The following is an 18933-nucleotide window of genomic DNA, read 5'->3' as shown; positions in this document are numbered from 1 at the left end:
GAGACTGGTTGCAAAAATGTGGTTTATTATTATAATTGTACAACTTAATTGTTATCCCTTTCAACATACTCCCCCCTCCTCTATCCATACACCGTTGCATACGAATTTTCCATTGTTGGAAGCAGTGCTACAAGTCATCAGGTGTTATCTGCTTCAGTAGCACTGTCGTTTTCTCCTTTATTTCAATCCACTGACTGAAAATAGGTGCCCTTCAATGCGGATTTCAACTTTGGAAAAAGGTAAAAGTCGCATGGAGCTAAGTCCGGCAAGTAAGGTGGATGGTCCAACACTGGGACCTTCTTATCAGCCAAACATTGTTACAGACAGTACAGACAATGTTACGTTACAGACAATGCACTGTGGGCTGAGAGTTGTCCTGATTGAGAATCCAAGCGTTGTTCTTCCGCAGATCAGGTCTCTTATTCCTCACTTGTTCTATCAACTTGGCCAAAACCTCAAGGTATAGTTCGCCCACCATTTCTAGATCCCTTCTTGGCTTGGTGCCAAGAATAGTCTATTCATGCTGAAGGGTAGAAAGAAATGAAGGTTGTACGAATTGGTCGCCAACATGCGACCAATTCGTACAACCTTCATTTTTTGCATTATTTTTTTATTATTAATTTGTATGATGGATCCAGTATAGTCCACAAGTTCTATTGTTACACGTTTCAGTAGCTCTTGCAAAAGAATGTTGAATAATGTGCTGACATTCTGCGAAAAAGAATCGTCAGAAGGCCGTCTTCTTGTTCCTCTTTCTCAAGTCATAAAGCGTGCAAGCGTATCGGGGTCGACTGTTAAAAGAATTCGTAGGGAATCAAAAGGTGAAGGAAAGCCAAAATTTAAATCTCTTAAAAAAAAGTGTCATAGAAAGAAACCATCGAAACCGTAGCTTTGAATGATTTTGATGTAGACGTTAAAAGAAGAACTATTCACGAATTTTACGTGATCGAGAAAAGAGTGCGAACTGTTCCGAAATTGATTACTGTGCTTAAAGAAAAAATTAATTTTCCTTGGAAAAGAGAAACTTTAAGGAAAATGCTTTATGAAATCGGATTTTGTTTTAAAAAGTCCCAGAATAAAAGGAAACTTATCATGGAGCGAAGTGACATTGTTTTATGTAGAATGCAGTATTTGCACGTATTAACACTCTACGTACATTTTTCCAACTGTTATACAAGCAAAATAGTTACACTTTAAAAACAGCAATGTTCGTAAAAGAAAAGCTAAATTTTCCAACCTCTAATAATAAACAAACTCAGTTTGTTTATTATTACATCCCAGAAGACAGACTGATTACCCTATTATCGGAATGGATTCTCCTTTTTCTAACATGCGCAGAAGTGTCGAGGGACCTCAAATCGATGGGCGAACTATAATAATGTTGGGTAACTGGTACCCATTCAACCATTACCACACCATTGATATAAAAAAAAAAAAACGATCAGCATTGCCTTCAGTTTTGACTTGCTTATTTTTGCTTTTTTCATTCTCAGTGATGTGGGAGTTTTCTAGTGCATTGATTGTCTCTTTGTTTCTGGATCCTACTGGAAAATCCACAATGGCTGACAGTGTAGCTGGACCCCTGCAAGTCCAGCTCCGCTGTCAGCCATTTCATGATGTCTGTGCAAATTTGTTTCTGGATGTCCTGCTCCTGACACAAGTTTTTGGGAACCATTTTGGTGCAGACTTTGTTCATGCTCAATTGATCAAATCGTTGCAGACAATTTCATTAATTTTCTCATCGTTTTGTTCAGTTGCTGCTGTGACAGGAAGACCTGGTTGTTCATCATCTTCAACGTTTCTCGACCTTCAGCAAAGCGTTTGTGCCATTCAAACATTCATGCATGTGACATTATATTATCACCATACACCTCCTGCAACAGTTTATATTCGGTAGGCAATTTCTTCAATTTCACAAGGAATTTGAGATTAATGTGCTGCTCTAGTTTAATGTTAAGCATTATTCCAGCAAAGCAACTCCACACTTATTTCTTTTATAACTGCCTACAGACTAACTACAAGTGACAGCGAACAATGCTTATCTCAACTGCTTCTAGGTCATTCATGGCACAAGCGCATCCCACTGCTGCAAGTACACTATTCACAGCGCACCTTGTCTCATTATTTAATAGCCACACCTCGTATTTAAATGATAGATTAAAGGTTTATGCACTGTTCAAGTTGTAACCATATTTATGGCTAGACTAGGTACATAAAACAGTGCCAAGTAATAACTGAGGAAGATGTTATTAATGGTATTGTTAATTAAAAATGTAATCATATTGTTAATTAATTAAAACTTAATTGTTTGTGATTAGAATAAGACTCCCATGTCATTGATAGTGAAAGGCAGTCATTCTGATTCAAATTTTTATTATGGAGTAAGGCTTTTGTGTTTTCTTTAAATAAACCTTTGAATTCATAATGACAGTGATGGAGTAAGTGTGCTTTAGATCATAGGATACTGTGGTCAGCATCTATTCCATCTTATGCACGGCCAGATTTCTCAGATTTCCTATTGAGGAGTTACATCATCAATAGGAGATGTTTTATTAACTGCTTATATTTCACTGAATTTCAATTCAGCATCATCAGAGCACAGCACACTTGTACACATGACAGTGAGTGAGTGAAACAATACAATTGCAATGGACAAAAGATCTAAAGTCCTATTTTTGGCGCCCTCTAACGGAAAAAAAACACAGCTATGTGGGAGTTTCTCATGGGTTAACAGTCTCCCAAATTTTTGGCAAATGAATGCAACCATATTTGTTAAGGTTGGGAGAATTCTTCAAGGCCATTGCTGACTCAAAAAATAATCTTTCAGATCTGTAACGACACCTAAATAGCACATAGCGACTCCAGTGACGACTTGAATGTGCTATGTAGGAGTCGTTACAGATCTGAAAGATTATTTTTTGATCTATTTTTAAATGTATTTATTGTTGTCTAAAACAATAAATACATTTAAAACACTAATATTAATTAGTAATTAAAAATAATTGCTTATAAAAGTTCAATGTTGCTGTAAAGATGAGGTGTATTTATAAAAAAATAACACCTAATTTTTACAGAAGCAACTATAAATGCGAGGTAAAGTAAACAATACTGACAGTTACCTTCATCATACAGTATTAAAATTTTTTACTGAATATCTGAATATAAACTAATCTGAATGTATTACGCAAATGAAGTATATTAATTAAAGGTAACTTTAATGAATCACTTCTATATTTTGGCAATGTCACATTGCCATCTTCAGGAACATAAAGATATGGTATGTGCACTCAGGAACTAACACAAAGCAAATGAGGAAGAAAGCAAGAAACTAATATTGTTCCTAAAGTCCTAATGGGGCTAATTTGGTAGTCTTGGCAGTCGGGCTGAAGTTCTCATAATGAAAGTCTCCCAAATTTGGGGCAGTTTCATGCACCCAAATTTGTTGAGGTTAGGAACGTTTTTTAGAGCTGCTGAAGATTCTGATTATTCAAAGAATCTTCAGCAGCTCTAAAAAACGTTCCTAACCTCAACAAATTTGGGTGCATGAAACTGCCCCAAATTTGGGACTCTTTCATTATGAGAACTTCAGCCCAACTGCCAAGACTACCAAATTAGCCCGCAAGAGGGCACCATTAGGACTTTAGGAACAATATTAGTTTCTTGCTTTCTTCCTCATTTGCTTTGTGTTAGTTCCTGAGTGCACATACCATATCTTTATGTTCCTGAAGATGGCAATGTGACGTTGCCGAAATATAGAAGTGATTCATTAAAATACTTCATTTGCGTTGTTAATTCCGTAAACTAATTACCAGTTATGTCTAACCAACGTATAAGCCTTGCTACTAGAATTTAGAAGTTTAGTATCATAACTTTTTAGTAAAATAAGCTTATCTTATTTGAGCTTTTTTAGCAGGCCTTTCCTGGCAGCCATTGTTTGCTATCATTGTGCTTAATAAAATTAATTAACAATTTTATTAATTAAATCCCTATGGGCAAGGTTTTATATATTTTCTAGTGGAAGAAAATGTTTGTTTTAAATTAAAAAAAAAAATATAGGACTTTCTCCCTAAGGCTAACCTTCTTTCACTACATGTTATTCCCGCTTCCTATGCAGGGTCTGTGTGTTACTTAGATGCGACTACTTGTTAGTACCACTCCCAACCGACCTGTCGCCTAGTCTGCTGCTGGGGGGGGGGGTATATTTTTGACTGTAGAAGCGTATGTTCACTGGGCTGGTTTGCCTGCTTACGGGATGAAAAACGGCGGATAAACTGGCGGAAAAAACCCTACTGCCCGTGCCCAAGACCGGCTAACTTGGCTATGCCTGAGTTTCTCCCTAAGGCTAATACAGCTTAATAAATAGCTGTATTAGCCTTAGACCAGTGCTTCCCAAACTTATGGATGTAAAGGTCCCCTTGGAAAAATTAAAATATTTCACGGGGGGGGGGGGATCGAAAAAAAATTGTAATACAGACGTATATTATTATAATATTTATTGTATGTATATTCAATAAGCATACACAGCGAATGTTGCAAAAATCAAATGCAAATATTACGTTTTTAGCATCTTACATACACATTTGACATGGCACACTTAGTCTTAAAACATTTTAAATTTGTTTTCATTATTTCACAGCCCCTCCCCTCAACAAAACTAATGGCCCCAAGGGGGCCGTGGCCCATAGTTTGGGAAGCGCTGTCTTAGACAACAGAAGTGAACAAGTGAGTCAGAGATTATTTATACCAGGGGTCGCCAAAGTCATTTGCCCGTCGACCCCTTCAAGCGTTTCTTGACTTTTTATCGACCCCCCCTATATTTTACTATTACATAATTATAATAGGACAAGCAAAAAAAGACGCTTATGTGAGTTTTTAGATTGTTTATTTTATAGTTACAGGGTTTATTGTATGTATAATATAGTATATATTATTATATTACTATTACTATCACTGGTATTACTAGTGATATTAATATCACTGGTGTTACTACCAGCGCTGCTCAATTCTTCAACATAGAGAAGTTTAGTTTGTGAATGAATAACGATTGAATTATAATATGTATGGTGATGATTTTTAGAACATTAACACTCACTTGTATGTCGATGCACAGAAATGAGACTGGGATCGAATACTTGTATCAGTAAATAAGAACCACGCACGTGTTGCAATTTCGCTCCCACTGCGCTGGCCGCAGGAACCACCAACATCCATTTATTGGTAAATACGTCATTTTGGCCTACTTGATTCCTCAGTAACTATTTTCATGACCTTACTCCATCTTACAGGTCCATGAATAGGACCTGTAAGATGGAGGTACTGATCCCACGATTCACTCTTAATTGCGTTGTCATTACCTCCATGTCTTTTGTCATGGAAGTAATCCAAGTTAACCGAATTAAATATTACCCATACAATAATGTCTTATATTTTTCTGTTGACCCCTAACAATGTCATATCGACCCCTTTGGCGACCACTAATTTAGACTTTTAACATTTTATTTACAGAATACATCTAATGTAATTTTATGTGCATAAAGCGTTTAATGATTATTATTACTATTATTATTATAACGTAACATCTCCAGGGAGGGCACCTACTCTACAACTCTGTCTCCACCACTCATTCCACTAACTACAACAAACTGCAACTACCATTATCATCTACACCAGCGTTTCTCAAATTTTTCCTATGATGAAACACTTCACAAATCCTGAAATTTTAATGGAACACCTTGGTTAGAGTCGGGTATCATCGGTCTCATATTCAATGTAAAGCGAAGCGCACACTATTGCTGCAGCAGGCTGTATCGCATTGTAAAAATGCGACAGTGCACACTACAGGTTTGCTGGGTGGCAGCGCAGCGCATCGATTGTGCTTGTGACCGCACGTTTCCTAGAATAGATACCTCTGTACTTCACTCGCGCTCGGAGGTGTTGATAACTACAGGCAGCTAAGTCAAGGCCATCATGCTGGCATTCATTGCAATCCACACGCAAAATGAGGAATGCCTAATCTTCAAATATATTTGAACTTGTCGCAGCATTTAAAACCATTCCAGGCTCATATTAATTTTGATAATTTTTCACGGAACACTGTTTGGGAAACCCTGATCTATACCAATGCTATCTACCGCCTATCATCACCACTATTATTTTCCGCACAATCACAAACATCCATGCCCACGACACGATTCGAACCCACAGCCTTTTGGCTGGAGAGCAGATGTACTGTTGTGTTATGATGTGTTTCATAGGTACTATATAAGTTAATGGATATATATAACAGAATTTTTATATGGTGGACCACACACAGTTTCGCAGTGTGTGTGTGTTGGCAAATGATGTAAAATCAGCAAAGATTTCTGTTTTTACTTCTTTCTTTTCCTTTTTTAATCAAAAGCCATAAGCTTAAATGCAAAATTAATAATCTTTGTTATTTAATTTTCTCTCTCTTGCACTGGTAGAGCAGACAAAATTAAGTAGTTTCATGTTTAATTTCTTTATATCTTATGAAAAACCATATTTTTTTTGTTATTTCCACCCATGATATGATGCAAACCTATAGTAGTTTAGTCCTATGTATGGACTAAGTTTTTTTTTTTTTTTGGTTGCATAACGTAGAGACCAAACACGAAACCAGAAAGCCCACTTTCTGGTTTCCAGCAAACATGGTAGTTGTCTCACACTGGATGATGAAATTCATTTCTCACCTGAAGTCATTTGTGAACATCCATGTCTAAGCATGATTTGAACCTGCAGCCTATTGGTTTTATAGAGCAGATAAGCTAACCACTTGGTAAACCAGATCACTGAGCCTTGAACTTTTTTCTGAAGGCATCATACACACGACTTGGAAATGGTAACATTGCAGTCGTAGATTGTTTTTTTCACTTGGTTACAAATTAAATTAAACTTGCTAAAAATATCTAGAGATATACTCTTTAATACTTTGCATGTGAAGTATATTCAGGACTAGGCTACTTGTATAGAGAGGCTGATGACTTCACATCATTTGCCTTAGTTCCCATAATGCAAAGCACATATTGTTTCATATCTGCATAATCTTATGGATTATGGGAAAGGCCACTACCCAGACTGGTTTTGACCTTTACTGATGTTTCATCAGTGGGAGGACTGACTCAGAAAAGATACCAAGGCTGAATTAATGTAGAAGTCATATATTTCCCATATACAAGTAGTTAAAAAGTGTGTCTGCCTTGGATAAAGGATTAAGCACGAATATGATTTCTTGGCAAGTTTAATTTACAGTGGTAACATTATCTTGAAATGGCATGTTAAACATATACCATTCCTTGCTAAAATATTTTTAACTCTAGCATTTGCAAAAATGACATCAGAAAATGAAAATAACAATTTTCAGAACTTCCATGAGAGTTTTAGTTGAAACTCATCGCATGCTACTTTTTTTTTGTTGTTTTGTAGTATGTTTAAAATGTTTATTAAAACATTGGTTGCACATTTCCAATCATTTACTGTTACTGTAAATTTGTTTTATGATCCCAATTAATGTTTATTAGTGGTTTAGGCATAAATGTTTCAGGCATCGCATAACTGATAAATTTCAACAAAAACAATATAAAAACTTTAAGGACATGCAAGGACTTTTAATGATTGAATATCTGTCTCACTAATTATATCAATTGAAATCATGTTATATGGTAAAACAAAGGACAATTTTGTTTTGAGTGTAAAAAATAAATAAAATAAAAATAATAAGCTAACACCTTTTATTCCCTTATAGGAAGTAGGCGAGGCATATTAACCCTGTCTTGCTTTTGGAGACTGAGTGGGCAGTTCAATCTCCACCAGTAGCCAATCAGAGATAGCTGGCCCATGACTATCACTAATTATCGGCAGGCAAACAAGTGCTGCCATCTCTTGGTACCTAACAGGATGTGTTACTGTCTGAAATAATGTGGGTTCTATGGTCGATTTTCTTGAGTTTATGTGATGAAAAACTCGAGTTTCCAGGAGAAAAAACCTGCTTGCCAGAGGTTAACTAACTCAAGAACCAGTTGAAAAATGGCTTAGAATAAGTTCCTTCAGTTGGTGACTAAACTTGAACTTAAGTCTATCTTCGGGCAGCCTAGTACAGAGGATGCAACACCACTTTGGTTCACAAATGTGTATTTAAAAATAATAAATGCAGAAGTAATGTTGCCATTCTAGGTTTAACTGTTCAAACAGAATCTCATAATGAAGCCATATTTTGTTCTATTAGAAAATAATGTACAAACTTAAGGACATAAAAGTATTATGATAGAAAATATACACAATGTTAGATATATCCTAGAAAACACCGTATTTTTTTAAGTTGACAGATATTGGACCCCTTGAAAAAACGTGTTTTCCCTCTTTTAGACAACTTTCTGACAAACTAAATTAAAAACCTTAGACCACAATTTTCAATATAGTAGGTGTCCTTATCTGCAAAGCTTATTAAACAATAAGGTCAGTACATCATTTTAAAATATCTTGTATATCAAGGATGCCTGAAATGAAATACATGATCATGCATTTCTATGGTGCCAAGACGAGTGAAATCTATGAATTTCATTTAAAGAATTACAGTTTATATTGAATTATCTTTTTATCTTCAGAAGTATGTTAAATAACATGAAATAAAGAAAAAAAAATCTTGGCTTTGTCCATAAAAACAAACAAAAAAAAAGCATTATAGTTTCTGGGGGGGGGGGGGGGGGGAACCTCATTGGAAATGCATTTGAATTTGATGCTGAACAATGAAATCAAACTTTGCCAGTTAGTTTCTGTAAGAATACTGTTGGCACAATCTGCCTTTGTTGCTAACCATGTTTCACAGCTATAGGTTAATATCAGTACATAGCTTAGTTGTCCTCTGGATTTTTCTGATAATATTTTAGATTTCACGAGTTGTAAAATTGTAGAATATACTAGCCCTCATAATTTTTTTCTTTACCTTCTGTTGCATATAAATTGCAGCTGTTAATGTTGACTCCTAAATAGTCAAAATTATCCACTTGCTCAAAGATATAATTATCAACAATGAAGTTGGAGAAGGTACTAGAGCTGTTGCACTGAATATGAATTTAGCAAAAAGGACTGATGAGCTTTCAGCATGATTGCCAAAAGAGTGTTCCAGCTGAACTGGCCATTTCTTTAACCTGACTGTATAATTTCTCTCAGCACAGGGAAAATTCCACAGGAATGGAAAGAATGTTTGAGAATTCCATTTAGAAAAGATGGTGAAAAGAATGATGTAACCAACTACCAACCTGTTAGTATCTCTGGAGTGGTAGTGAAAGATTTTGGAAAAGCTAGTAAGAGATCACATACAGAAATGGGTTGAGATTTGCTCACATTTTATAATAATGGCACAGTTGAGTTAGACAACAGAAATGTATACACCATGATACTTTTGGATTTGGTAAAGCTTTTGACAGGATTCAGCACAGAGTGCTGTTGCATAAGTTGGAGGATATGGGATTGAATTATAAATTTCTAGACCAAACAACAGTGGTCCCAAAAACAGACCCCTGGGAAACACTACCAGTGACTTTCCTCTTCTGGGATATCACTTCCCCCTCATACACAACCTGCTGATACCTATCAGACAGTCATTCTCCAATCCAACCCAACTGTTCCAACTACAGAGATGGGATTATGGTGCTGGAGCATTGCTGGAATAAATGTATTAGTCTTAAGGGAGATTATGTTGAAAAATAAAAATAATTTTAAAATTATAAATTATTTTTTCATTGTTAGGCCTAGAACTTTACAGACCACCTTTGTATATACTTGATTACACTACACATCTCTGCAAAGTATTAATATGATAGACATTCCACAAGTAATGCATCCACTGTGATAGCTCTCTCACTTAAAAGTGACATATCAGTGGGTAAAGAAAAAAAAAAATTAGTGCAAAGACTGCAATTATGAGCTGAGGATGAAGTATGCTGATTGGTGGTGGTGAGGAGACCACCACCAATCAGCATACTTCATCCTCCAAATCAGTCTGTTACTTGTCAAGACTCCAACATTATCAGATCTTATATTTCTATCATCTAAGGCACTTTGTACCGTATGAATCCACCTATATCTTGGTCTTCCTCTGGGTCGTTTTGCTGCCAACCTGGCAGAGAACACTTGTTTTGCTAATCTTTCTTCGCCAATTCGGTTTAAGTGACCATACCACCTGAGATTAGCTCTGCTAACACATTCCTGGGTGTTGACAATGTCAAGTTCTTTCCTAATATCCTCGTTTTTAATATGATATTGCCATTGATGCCATCTGTTCACGCCTATAATCTTTCTCAGGACTCTCTTATCTGCCGTCTCTAGTCTGGTCAAGTGTTTTACTTCTGACCCAGCTCTCAGATCCATAAGTTAAAACTGGTTTGAACACTGTCTTGTATACAGCTAATTTAGTGTTCCGACTAATTTCTCTCTTATTCCATATGAATTTATTCAATTGACTTCCTACCATACCAGCTTTGCTGATTTTGTTGTCAATTTTTATATTTAATTTACCATCTTCAGCAAAAATCGTGCCTAAGTAGCTGAAATGTTTCACTTGTTCCACAGGTTCTCCATTCACAATGATTCTGCCTATTCTCATTGTCTTTTTATGGCTGACCTTCATACCACATATATTACAACAGCTATTCAGTTTAGTCAGAGATCTTGTAGTTGGATTTATTTAGAAGTATAACATCATCCGCATAAAGCAAAGAGCTGACATTAACATCTCCAATTCTGATATCATATTTAATACCACTTTCCTTCATAACGTGATCCATATAGATAATGAATAACAGAGGGGATAATGTACATCCCTGTCTCACACCAGATTTAACATTAAACCATCTTCCTGTACTTCAATTCTAACTGCTGACTTACAACTCAAATAAAGACTAAGTATTGCTTCATATAATGTCCCATTGACACCATATAACTGTAGTGTATTGAATAGCTTCTCTCTTGGCACCTTGTCATATGCCTTTTTCCAAATCAACAAAACTTAAATACAGATCTTTGTTATATTCCCATGCTTTCTCGACTATTTGTCGTAAAGTGAAGATCTGATCCTGACAGCCTCTATTTGGCCTGAATCCAGCTTGTTCTTCACCAAGCTGTTCTTCCACAATTCTTCTCAACCGTTTCAGAAGTATACTTGCATAGATCTTGCCAGGAACACTCAGTAGGGAAATACCTCTGTAATTCTCACATTGTTTTATTTCCCTTTTTATATGTGGTTACTATGAGAGCTCTACTCCAATCATCGGGAATTTGTCCCTCTGTCCAGGCTTTCTTAACTATGCAGTGCAGCCACTGTAAGACTCTTATACCACCATACTTCAGCATTTCTGGTGGAATATCATCTACCTTCTGCTGCCTTTCCCCATTTCAAGCCTTTGATGGCTTTTTCTACTTCAAGTATGGATATGTATTCCTGACTGCATGCCTGGTCAGCGTTTTTTACCACTGTGCTGTCATCACTGCTTGTTTCATTTAGCAGTGTTTCAAAGTAATTACTCCATACTTCAAGGATATCCTTTTCTCCCGTTTTCATGTCACCTTTATCATCTCTAACTCCTTTTATAGCACTCTTTCCTCCATTCCTAAGTTTCTTCAACAACCTCCAGAATATCTTACTACTTTCTTGATATTTATTTTCTATGTTCTTGCCAAAGTCCTCCCATGACTTTTGTTTAGCTAGTTTTACACAGTGTTTAGCTTTCTTACATTTGTCTCTGTATTCTCTAAGAGCACAAGCTGACTTATTTTCCAGGAACTTTTGATATGCTTTCTTCTTTTCCTTCACTGCCTCTTTAACTTCCTGTGTCCATCAGGGAGTTCTGATTTTTTTATCCTTGCAGACAACCTCACCACATGCCTCTCTGGCAGAATCATCCAATGTTTTCTTCAGAGTTTGCCACTGAATCTCTAAGGTTTGATTCCTGTTCTCAAACTCTTTCATTTTTTCTTCAATAATCTTTGTGTATTTTGGTCTACAGTTCACATCTGAGAGCTGCTCAACTTTTATTCGCTTTAAAACTTTCTTACATGTTATTCTTTTCAATATGAAATTCAATTTTATCCTGCTCAAGACTAAATAGTGATCACTTTCAATTTCAAATCCTCTGTACACTCTGGTGTCTGGCACCAGGGAGAAAACATCACTATAAACAATAACATAGTCAATGAGACTTTTCTTATTCCTTGCCTCTTTTCTCCATGTGAATTTGTGCACATTTTTATGTTGGAACATGGTGTTAGTAATAACCAGTCCATGTCCTGAGCAGAAATCCAACAGATATTTGCCATTATTATTAGCTTTGCTCTTTTCTCCAAATTTTCCCAAAATATTTTTGTATGTCTCACAATCATTTCCTAATCTGTTATTTAGATCCCCAACAAGGACCAATTTTTCATTGTGTCAGTTGCTTTTTCTAAAGCCTCAAAAAATTCCTCCACTTCTACCTTAGTAGAACCTTCTGTGGGACCATAGGCACAAATAAGTCTCATTGTCCAGTTCCCCATTCTCATATTTGCCCACATTACTCTACTTGAGACTGACTGCCATTCAAGAAGATTAGCCTCGTATTTTGTGTTGAATATTGTGGCTACTCCTTCTTTTCCTTGATTGTCATTGCCTGAATATAACATTTTGTATTTATTGCTCAGAAAGATCTCACCAGTTTTTGGCTTTTTTTGTTTCAGTCACCCCTATTATGTCAATCTGATTCTTCTCTAATTCCTCAGCTAGCTCCATTTCTTTGCCATTCAGGCTTCTTATGTTGATAGTACCGATCTTTAACTCTGGTGTTGTTGAGTTGGGGGTTTGTTTTCAGATTCGTTCCAGTAGCTGACTTTTCGCTGTTCGCTCTGGCGAAAACAAAGGGGGCCTTGTTTAACTGGGCGACGCCCCAGCTGGCATGAAATTTTGTCATGTTGTACCATCATTTTTTATTTTGGTTTAACCAATAAGAATACAATTTGGTCAGCTAAATCCCAAATTGCCAGCCCATCCTTGTTCATTCAGTATCCAATTAGATACCGAACAGGGTGCACCACGAGAAGGTAATTCAATCATCATTGGCCTGGCTGGCTGAGTAGATAGTGTACCCACTCTCCCTAGCCAACATTATGTGGGTTCTCTGATTTCTGAATGCCAGTTTGAAAGCTGTTAGGCTAGTGAAACCTTTAAAAAGCACTAATAAAAGGCAAATATATGGACACCTTGGCAGTGCTTGTGTCTTTTAAAGTATATTTAAATTCTTAGTATTATGAAAAAGGCAGCTCCAATGCCGAGGATTGTATTCTCATAGTCTCCCTGTTCAAACATTCACAGTTTCTGCATATTCAATTCGACTTTGAAATAAAGCTGGATATTTAATATCCCCTATTTCTATTTAGTTCTTTGTTTGGTCTCTAGAACAGGTTATGACTTTTATATCCTACCCATAGTACTAATACTAAAGTGCTGTTTGTGAGTGGATTTGTGTAAAGATAACTTCCAGACTAAATGTAAATCAAATTTATAAATATTAGCACAGTTCTCTCACTTTATTGCAGAATCTGTTTTACAATTACTGCAGTAAAACTTGATTATAGTTTATTTTCACTATACTTTGCTTTGCAAACAGATGGAGGGGGAGCTACTACTGTCAAGTTAATTACCCTATGGTCTCCCAAAGGCATCACAGCACATTTAAGTAGAGGAAAAGCTAGGAATCTACAGGAAGAGTATAAATATGCAAACAGTTGACAGAATACATATCAGCATTTACTACACAGAGAGAGAGAGAGAGAGGTCATCTTTCTTCAGGTGGTGTTACTTACTCATGCGATATTAATATCACTCATTATTAATATCATTGGTATATTAATATAAAAATACCCTCTTTTGAGTCATCAGTATTTTCTTCATAGTCCATATTTAAAAAAACAAAACACATAAAGAAAACACTGAAGTCAGGATGCTTGTAAATTTATAAAACATCAAATCAATATTTCAAAATATTTTAATTTTTATTAATCATTAAATAATTACAAACAATATTTATAATTATATACCAATAAAATCCAAGCATTAACTGGTAAGAACAATTATTTTGCTAGTGATAAACTTCTCCCTGTCATCAAATATGTAATTGATGCATGTTTTTGGCTATTTATTTGCAAATATGCTAATCTGTTGTTGACTGTTTAAATGTCATACTTCAGAATAATACAAGAATATGTGCGAAACAAGGATATATGGCAATGTGCTATTTGATGATGCAATGACTTATAAGAATTAGTCATGAAGTAATAAAATTGGAGATTGGATAATGCTGTTGTAATTTAACCAGTGCATTTTCAGTGGAGTGTGACATACAAGTGTGAAGCAAGCTTGGTCTAGAGATTATAGTATGACATGCAATTCATTTTGTCTGGCAGCAAGTTGTTCGACACACACACATGCACGTGCAATACCACAACTGTAAATTATTATTAATTCACTCACCTCTAATAAAAGTATTTCTATTCACAGCTATTCTTTCCCTCCCTTATATGTGCCAATAGTTCTGAAGGTGTAAATAGGTATAAGGATATAGACTAACCAAATATAGAATTTCCCCTTAATTATTGATTTCTAATATATTCTTTCCCCTAAGCAGGGCAAAGATCAGTTTCCAAGGTCAAGTACAGCACGAGGTGATTTATTCCAAGCATGGTGTTGAGGTAGAACATGTTAAAAGAATATTCTAATATGGTCAGATTTCATTATAGAGAACATGACTCACTTGTTAGAATGAACTATGAAACAAATCTCCATTGCACCTTTAGGTTTTTGTAAAAAAAATAAATAAATATATATTATAAGACATTCCTGTGATCCTGTTGGGTTTGGTTTAGCTGATTTGATATTTGTGAAACATTTTTAAAAAAATATTTCTGGCACATTGCTTTCAATCAACTTTTTTTTAATATTCCATTTTGATTCAATCTTGCAGTTGGTAGATATAAAATGGAAAGTAGGCTTGGCCATTAGTTCTGATAAAAACAAGCAGCTAAATTATCCATTTGTAATTTTAAACCTTTCTCTGGTTATGCCAGGAGGTGATATGTGCACAAGAACTGTGGAGATGTCCCTTGTGGAATTTCAAGTGAGTGACCTATTTATTATAGAAACATTTATACATGTATGTATGTATGTATGTGTGTGTGTGTGTGTGTATATATATATATATATGGTCAACTTATATAAGTTTGCTTGCATGTGTTGTTATTAGTAGGATTGGGACAAACAGTATTGCCAATATATTTATACTAGTATCTTACCAACACATAGCACTGATGTGTTAACATTCTTGGAACCTTATATATGTAACTAAGTGATCATCCATGTTAAAAATCCCATTAAATGGGCTTTATACTTAAATGGAGATAATTTCAATATATAATGTTCTACCAAATTGCATTATTTTAGGTAACACTTTATTAGAAAGTAGTATAAAAGAAGGTAGGAATTTGGTTTAAGCAGTTGTTTACATCATTATAGCAGAGTGATTCCAAAACTGAAAGGGAATTATTTTACTACTATGCAGTCTTAATTCTTTTATTGCTTTTAGACATAGCACAATAATATACTGAAGAAAAATATAGAATTAGACTTTTCATGTATAGAAAGAGGATAGTAGGTAAATGAATGCAATTCTTTTCAAGTAATGCTGTGGTATTCTGGCATTAATTCCAAAGTTTAAAGTTGAAGGTCTGTTCACCATCACATATAATGTGTGACCAGAGAAACAACTGGCATTCCAGTTGCAAAAGATAAGAATTTACTCATTCTTTGTGCTGAATCTGATCAAATGTGTTAGATATCAAGAGCACTCACTAGAGTTTGACAAGAGGTTGATGACATAAGCAAAAATATCTCCTGTTGATTAGCAGTAGAATCCTGGAGATTGATTTACTTGAGAGATTTCTCTGGGTAGTGTAGTGTGGACATGAGCTGTTTTCCATTACTCTAGAAAGAATCGAGCAGAAAAATGTTGGACTTGATAAATAATTTGATGATACAGATCTGTTGCCTGTCTTAGGTATAGGTTGAATGTAGGCTAATTTTCAATCTCCAGATGAACAGTGAAGTATGATAAAAGGCACTACCAAAGTGGTCCAACTCTGGAACACAAATTTTCAGAACATTGGAGAAATTCCATCAGGATCAAAAGAATTTTGGCATCTGGTTTGGGTATGATGCCAGAAAGTTGTCCAAGCAAAAACTAAAGGAGACACTGAATGCTCTGAGTTTAGTACTATAGAACTTTTAAGTGAGATCATCAGTATAAGAATTGGAAAGAAAGTAATGTCTAATATTATGACCTTGTCGATTTGTGGGGCATGTTTCTGTTCAATGGAGTGGATTGCTATTTCAGTTTTTCCTGTACTTTGTATTCTGTTTTTCTTTTTGTTGTTTAAATGTTCTGGGATAGGGATGTTACAGTCACAGAAGTGTTCTTGCCCATAAAGACCTGATAGTACAACCTGTGCAGGTGACATCACAGTCTTTTTGGCAAGGAAATTTGTAAACAATATTAGCACTATTTTAAAGGATAAAATATTTGAAAAAAAAAAACTATGAAGGGAATATGGCATAAACTTTGTCCTCATTTTAATGATAATTTGAAGACCCAACAAAGATTGTAAATTCTGAAACTCAAGCGATCTTAGGTATGACTAACCAGTTGCAAATGGAAATTTTGGAAGGCGATGTTAATCAGCTGCTTCAATCTCACACTATGGAACTCTCACCCAATGATCTCTTTCAATTAGAGGAAGAAAGAAAAAAAAAAGACAAAAAAGATAACGAATATGAAGCTCTAACTGGTTTTTCACTTTAAAAAGGCCTAGAAGAAGCATTTAAACTTCTCGAAAAAGCTCGAGCAATCTTTGAATCACAAGATTCAGACTTAGAACGATTTAGTAAATTTTCCTATGAAATGAATAATGCTTCTGCTTGCTATCGAGCTACTTTAAACGAAAAGAAGCAAAAAGTCAACAAAGCAGATGACACTCGAGGTCTTCTTTGAAGAAAAAAAAAAACACAGATGCACCGAAGCTTGTTAATATATCTCCTACTACCTCGATGGCTGCCAATTCACCTGGTGATATAAAAATAAGCTAATTTTTTTTTTTTTTCAAAGAATCTTTTTTTAATTTAAAATATGTAAATCTTTGGCCAGTAAAGTATTTTCTTATCATTTAATATTAGTTTTATATTTTATAAATTTCTTCTTATGAACGTAACTCTCGCTTATAGCATTATTTCTAAGGCAAATAAACTCCCGCTTTACAAACGGTCACCTGAAACCAATTAATTTGTAAAGGTGGGAACTATCTGTATTTAAATCATAAGAAAAAAATTAAGGCCTGAAATTTGATGTCACATTATTTATGTATGCTTGCTAGGGGTGGGGGTAGAAAATTGTCATGCAAATATCAGTTATTGTTTAGTAACCTCAGTATGTTCCCCTTATCACCCCCCCCCCCCCTCACACACACTTTTTTTTCTATTTGATTGAACAAAGATATAATTTTGAATGATTTTATTTAAGCTCAGATCTTGTCACAGCAGAATGTCTGTTTATAGGATCATATTACTTCATGTATACTGCTGTAACATACATTGAGTAACCAGGTCAGATTTTGAGCCAATGTTGATTTTGTGTTTTTCAGAAAATGTATTATATAAATGAGTTGATTTCCCTACTTTTTTTTTCTTTAGGATTTTTATGAACAGCTGAAAGAAATGGCCTCTGTGTTATCAACAGTGTGAGAAGAATAGTTATATGCAAATCAAGTAATCATGAACTGTATAAAGAAGACTGTTTTTCTTTTCAGAATAATAAAAACAAAGTACTGGTTAAATTGTAATATTATGTGCTTCATATAAATTTTTTTTTTAAGATGTCTAGTTGTGAAGTTTCAAAATTGCCTTTTATGTACATTATCATTCTTTGGGTATAAGTTAAACCATCCTAGATGTTTTGGCTTCAATCTCTAGTTTTTTTTCTTGAAAGCAGTCAAAGAAAAAAAAAAAATTGTTACCCTTCCTTCTTGTTTGACTAATCACTTTTTTTTTTCTTTTGAAACATCAGAAATTTTCTACTTTAGTTATGCATTCAATTCGGACTGTCTTTTATGTTTTAAATTGTCTTCTACAGAATGAGAATTTGTACATCTATCAGTATCAAACTACTGATACCTATCAGTATTGTGGATATCATATTCCAGAAATTCTACTCAAAGAAACCCAATATGGAACTTTTTCAATCCTACTTAAATTAAGGGGATATTAAATCCCACATAGTTTTAAAACCGAATAAGAAACTCAAAGATTGGAATCAGAGCGTGTCTTGCCGAATAAAGTAAACTATAAAGTTTCGCGAACACTAGCGTTAGCCAATGCAAGTGATCCTAGTACGTAGTACAATACTGGGCAGCTCGTTGCAAAGGTGGAGGAAGAAGTTCAGATCGCTATTCTTAGGTATTTTCCATAATGTAAAAACACATTTCCTAGGAAATGTATGCTGTTATTACATTATGGAGGGAGGTCACTACCCAGACCGGTTTCAGCCTTTTTTGAGGCTTCATCAGTGAGTAGCTAGACCTAATACCCAAAGTGTATAGCGAAAAGAACTTATGTACTTTGCGAACGAGTTTTCCAAACAGGTGCAACCATTAAGTTACTTAAGTATAAAGAGCTAATAAGCTTCATTTCGGCAATGAAAACATTACTTAAATTTTTCGCTATACACTTTGGTATTAGGTCTAGCTACTCACTGATGAAGCCTCAAAAAAGGCTGAAACCAGTCTGGGTAGTGACCTCCCTCCATAATGTAATAACAGCATACATTTCCTAGGAAATGTGTTTTTACA

General features: G+C 35.1%; 1 protein-coding gene across 1 annotated transcript in view; it reads left to right on the top strand.

Annotated features, from left to right (window-relative positions):
- Positions 1-18051, top strand: part of LOC150107427 (COMM domain-containing protein 6-like) — an 84883-nt gene extending 66832 nt beyond the window's left edge. Inside the window, exons 4-5 of the mRNA XM_090391287.1 lie at positions 15006-15158; positions 17780-18051. Of these exons, the coding sequence (XP_090247413.1) occupies positions 15006-15158; positions 17780-17830 (204 nt within the window). The 3' untranslated portion in view covers positions 17831-18051. The remainder of the gene's footprint in view (positions 1-15005; positions 15159-17779) is intronic.
- The last annotated feature ends 882 nt before the right edge of the window (positions 18052-18933 follow it).

This window comes from Typopeltis vanoorti, chromosome 4 (genome assembly GCF_054136105.1).
Source record: "Typopeltis vanoorti isolate ZY-2024b chromosome 4, IOZ_Tvanoo_1.0, whole genome shotgun sequence".
Classification (NCBI taxonomy): domain Eukaryota; kingdom Metazoa; phylum Arthropoda; class Arachnida; order Uropygi; family Thelyphonidae; genus Typopeltis; species Typopeltis vanoorti.
Note: the sequence above shows the minus strand (reverse complement) of the source record. Positions and strands in the feature narration are given on the sequence as shown.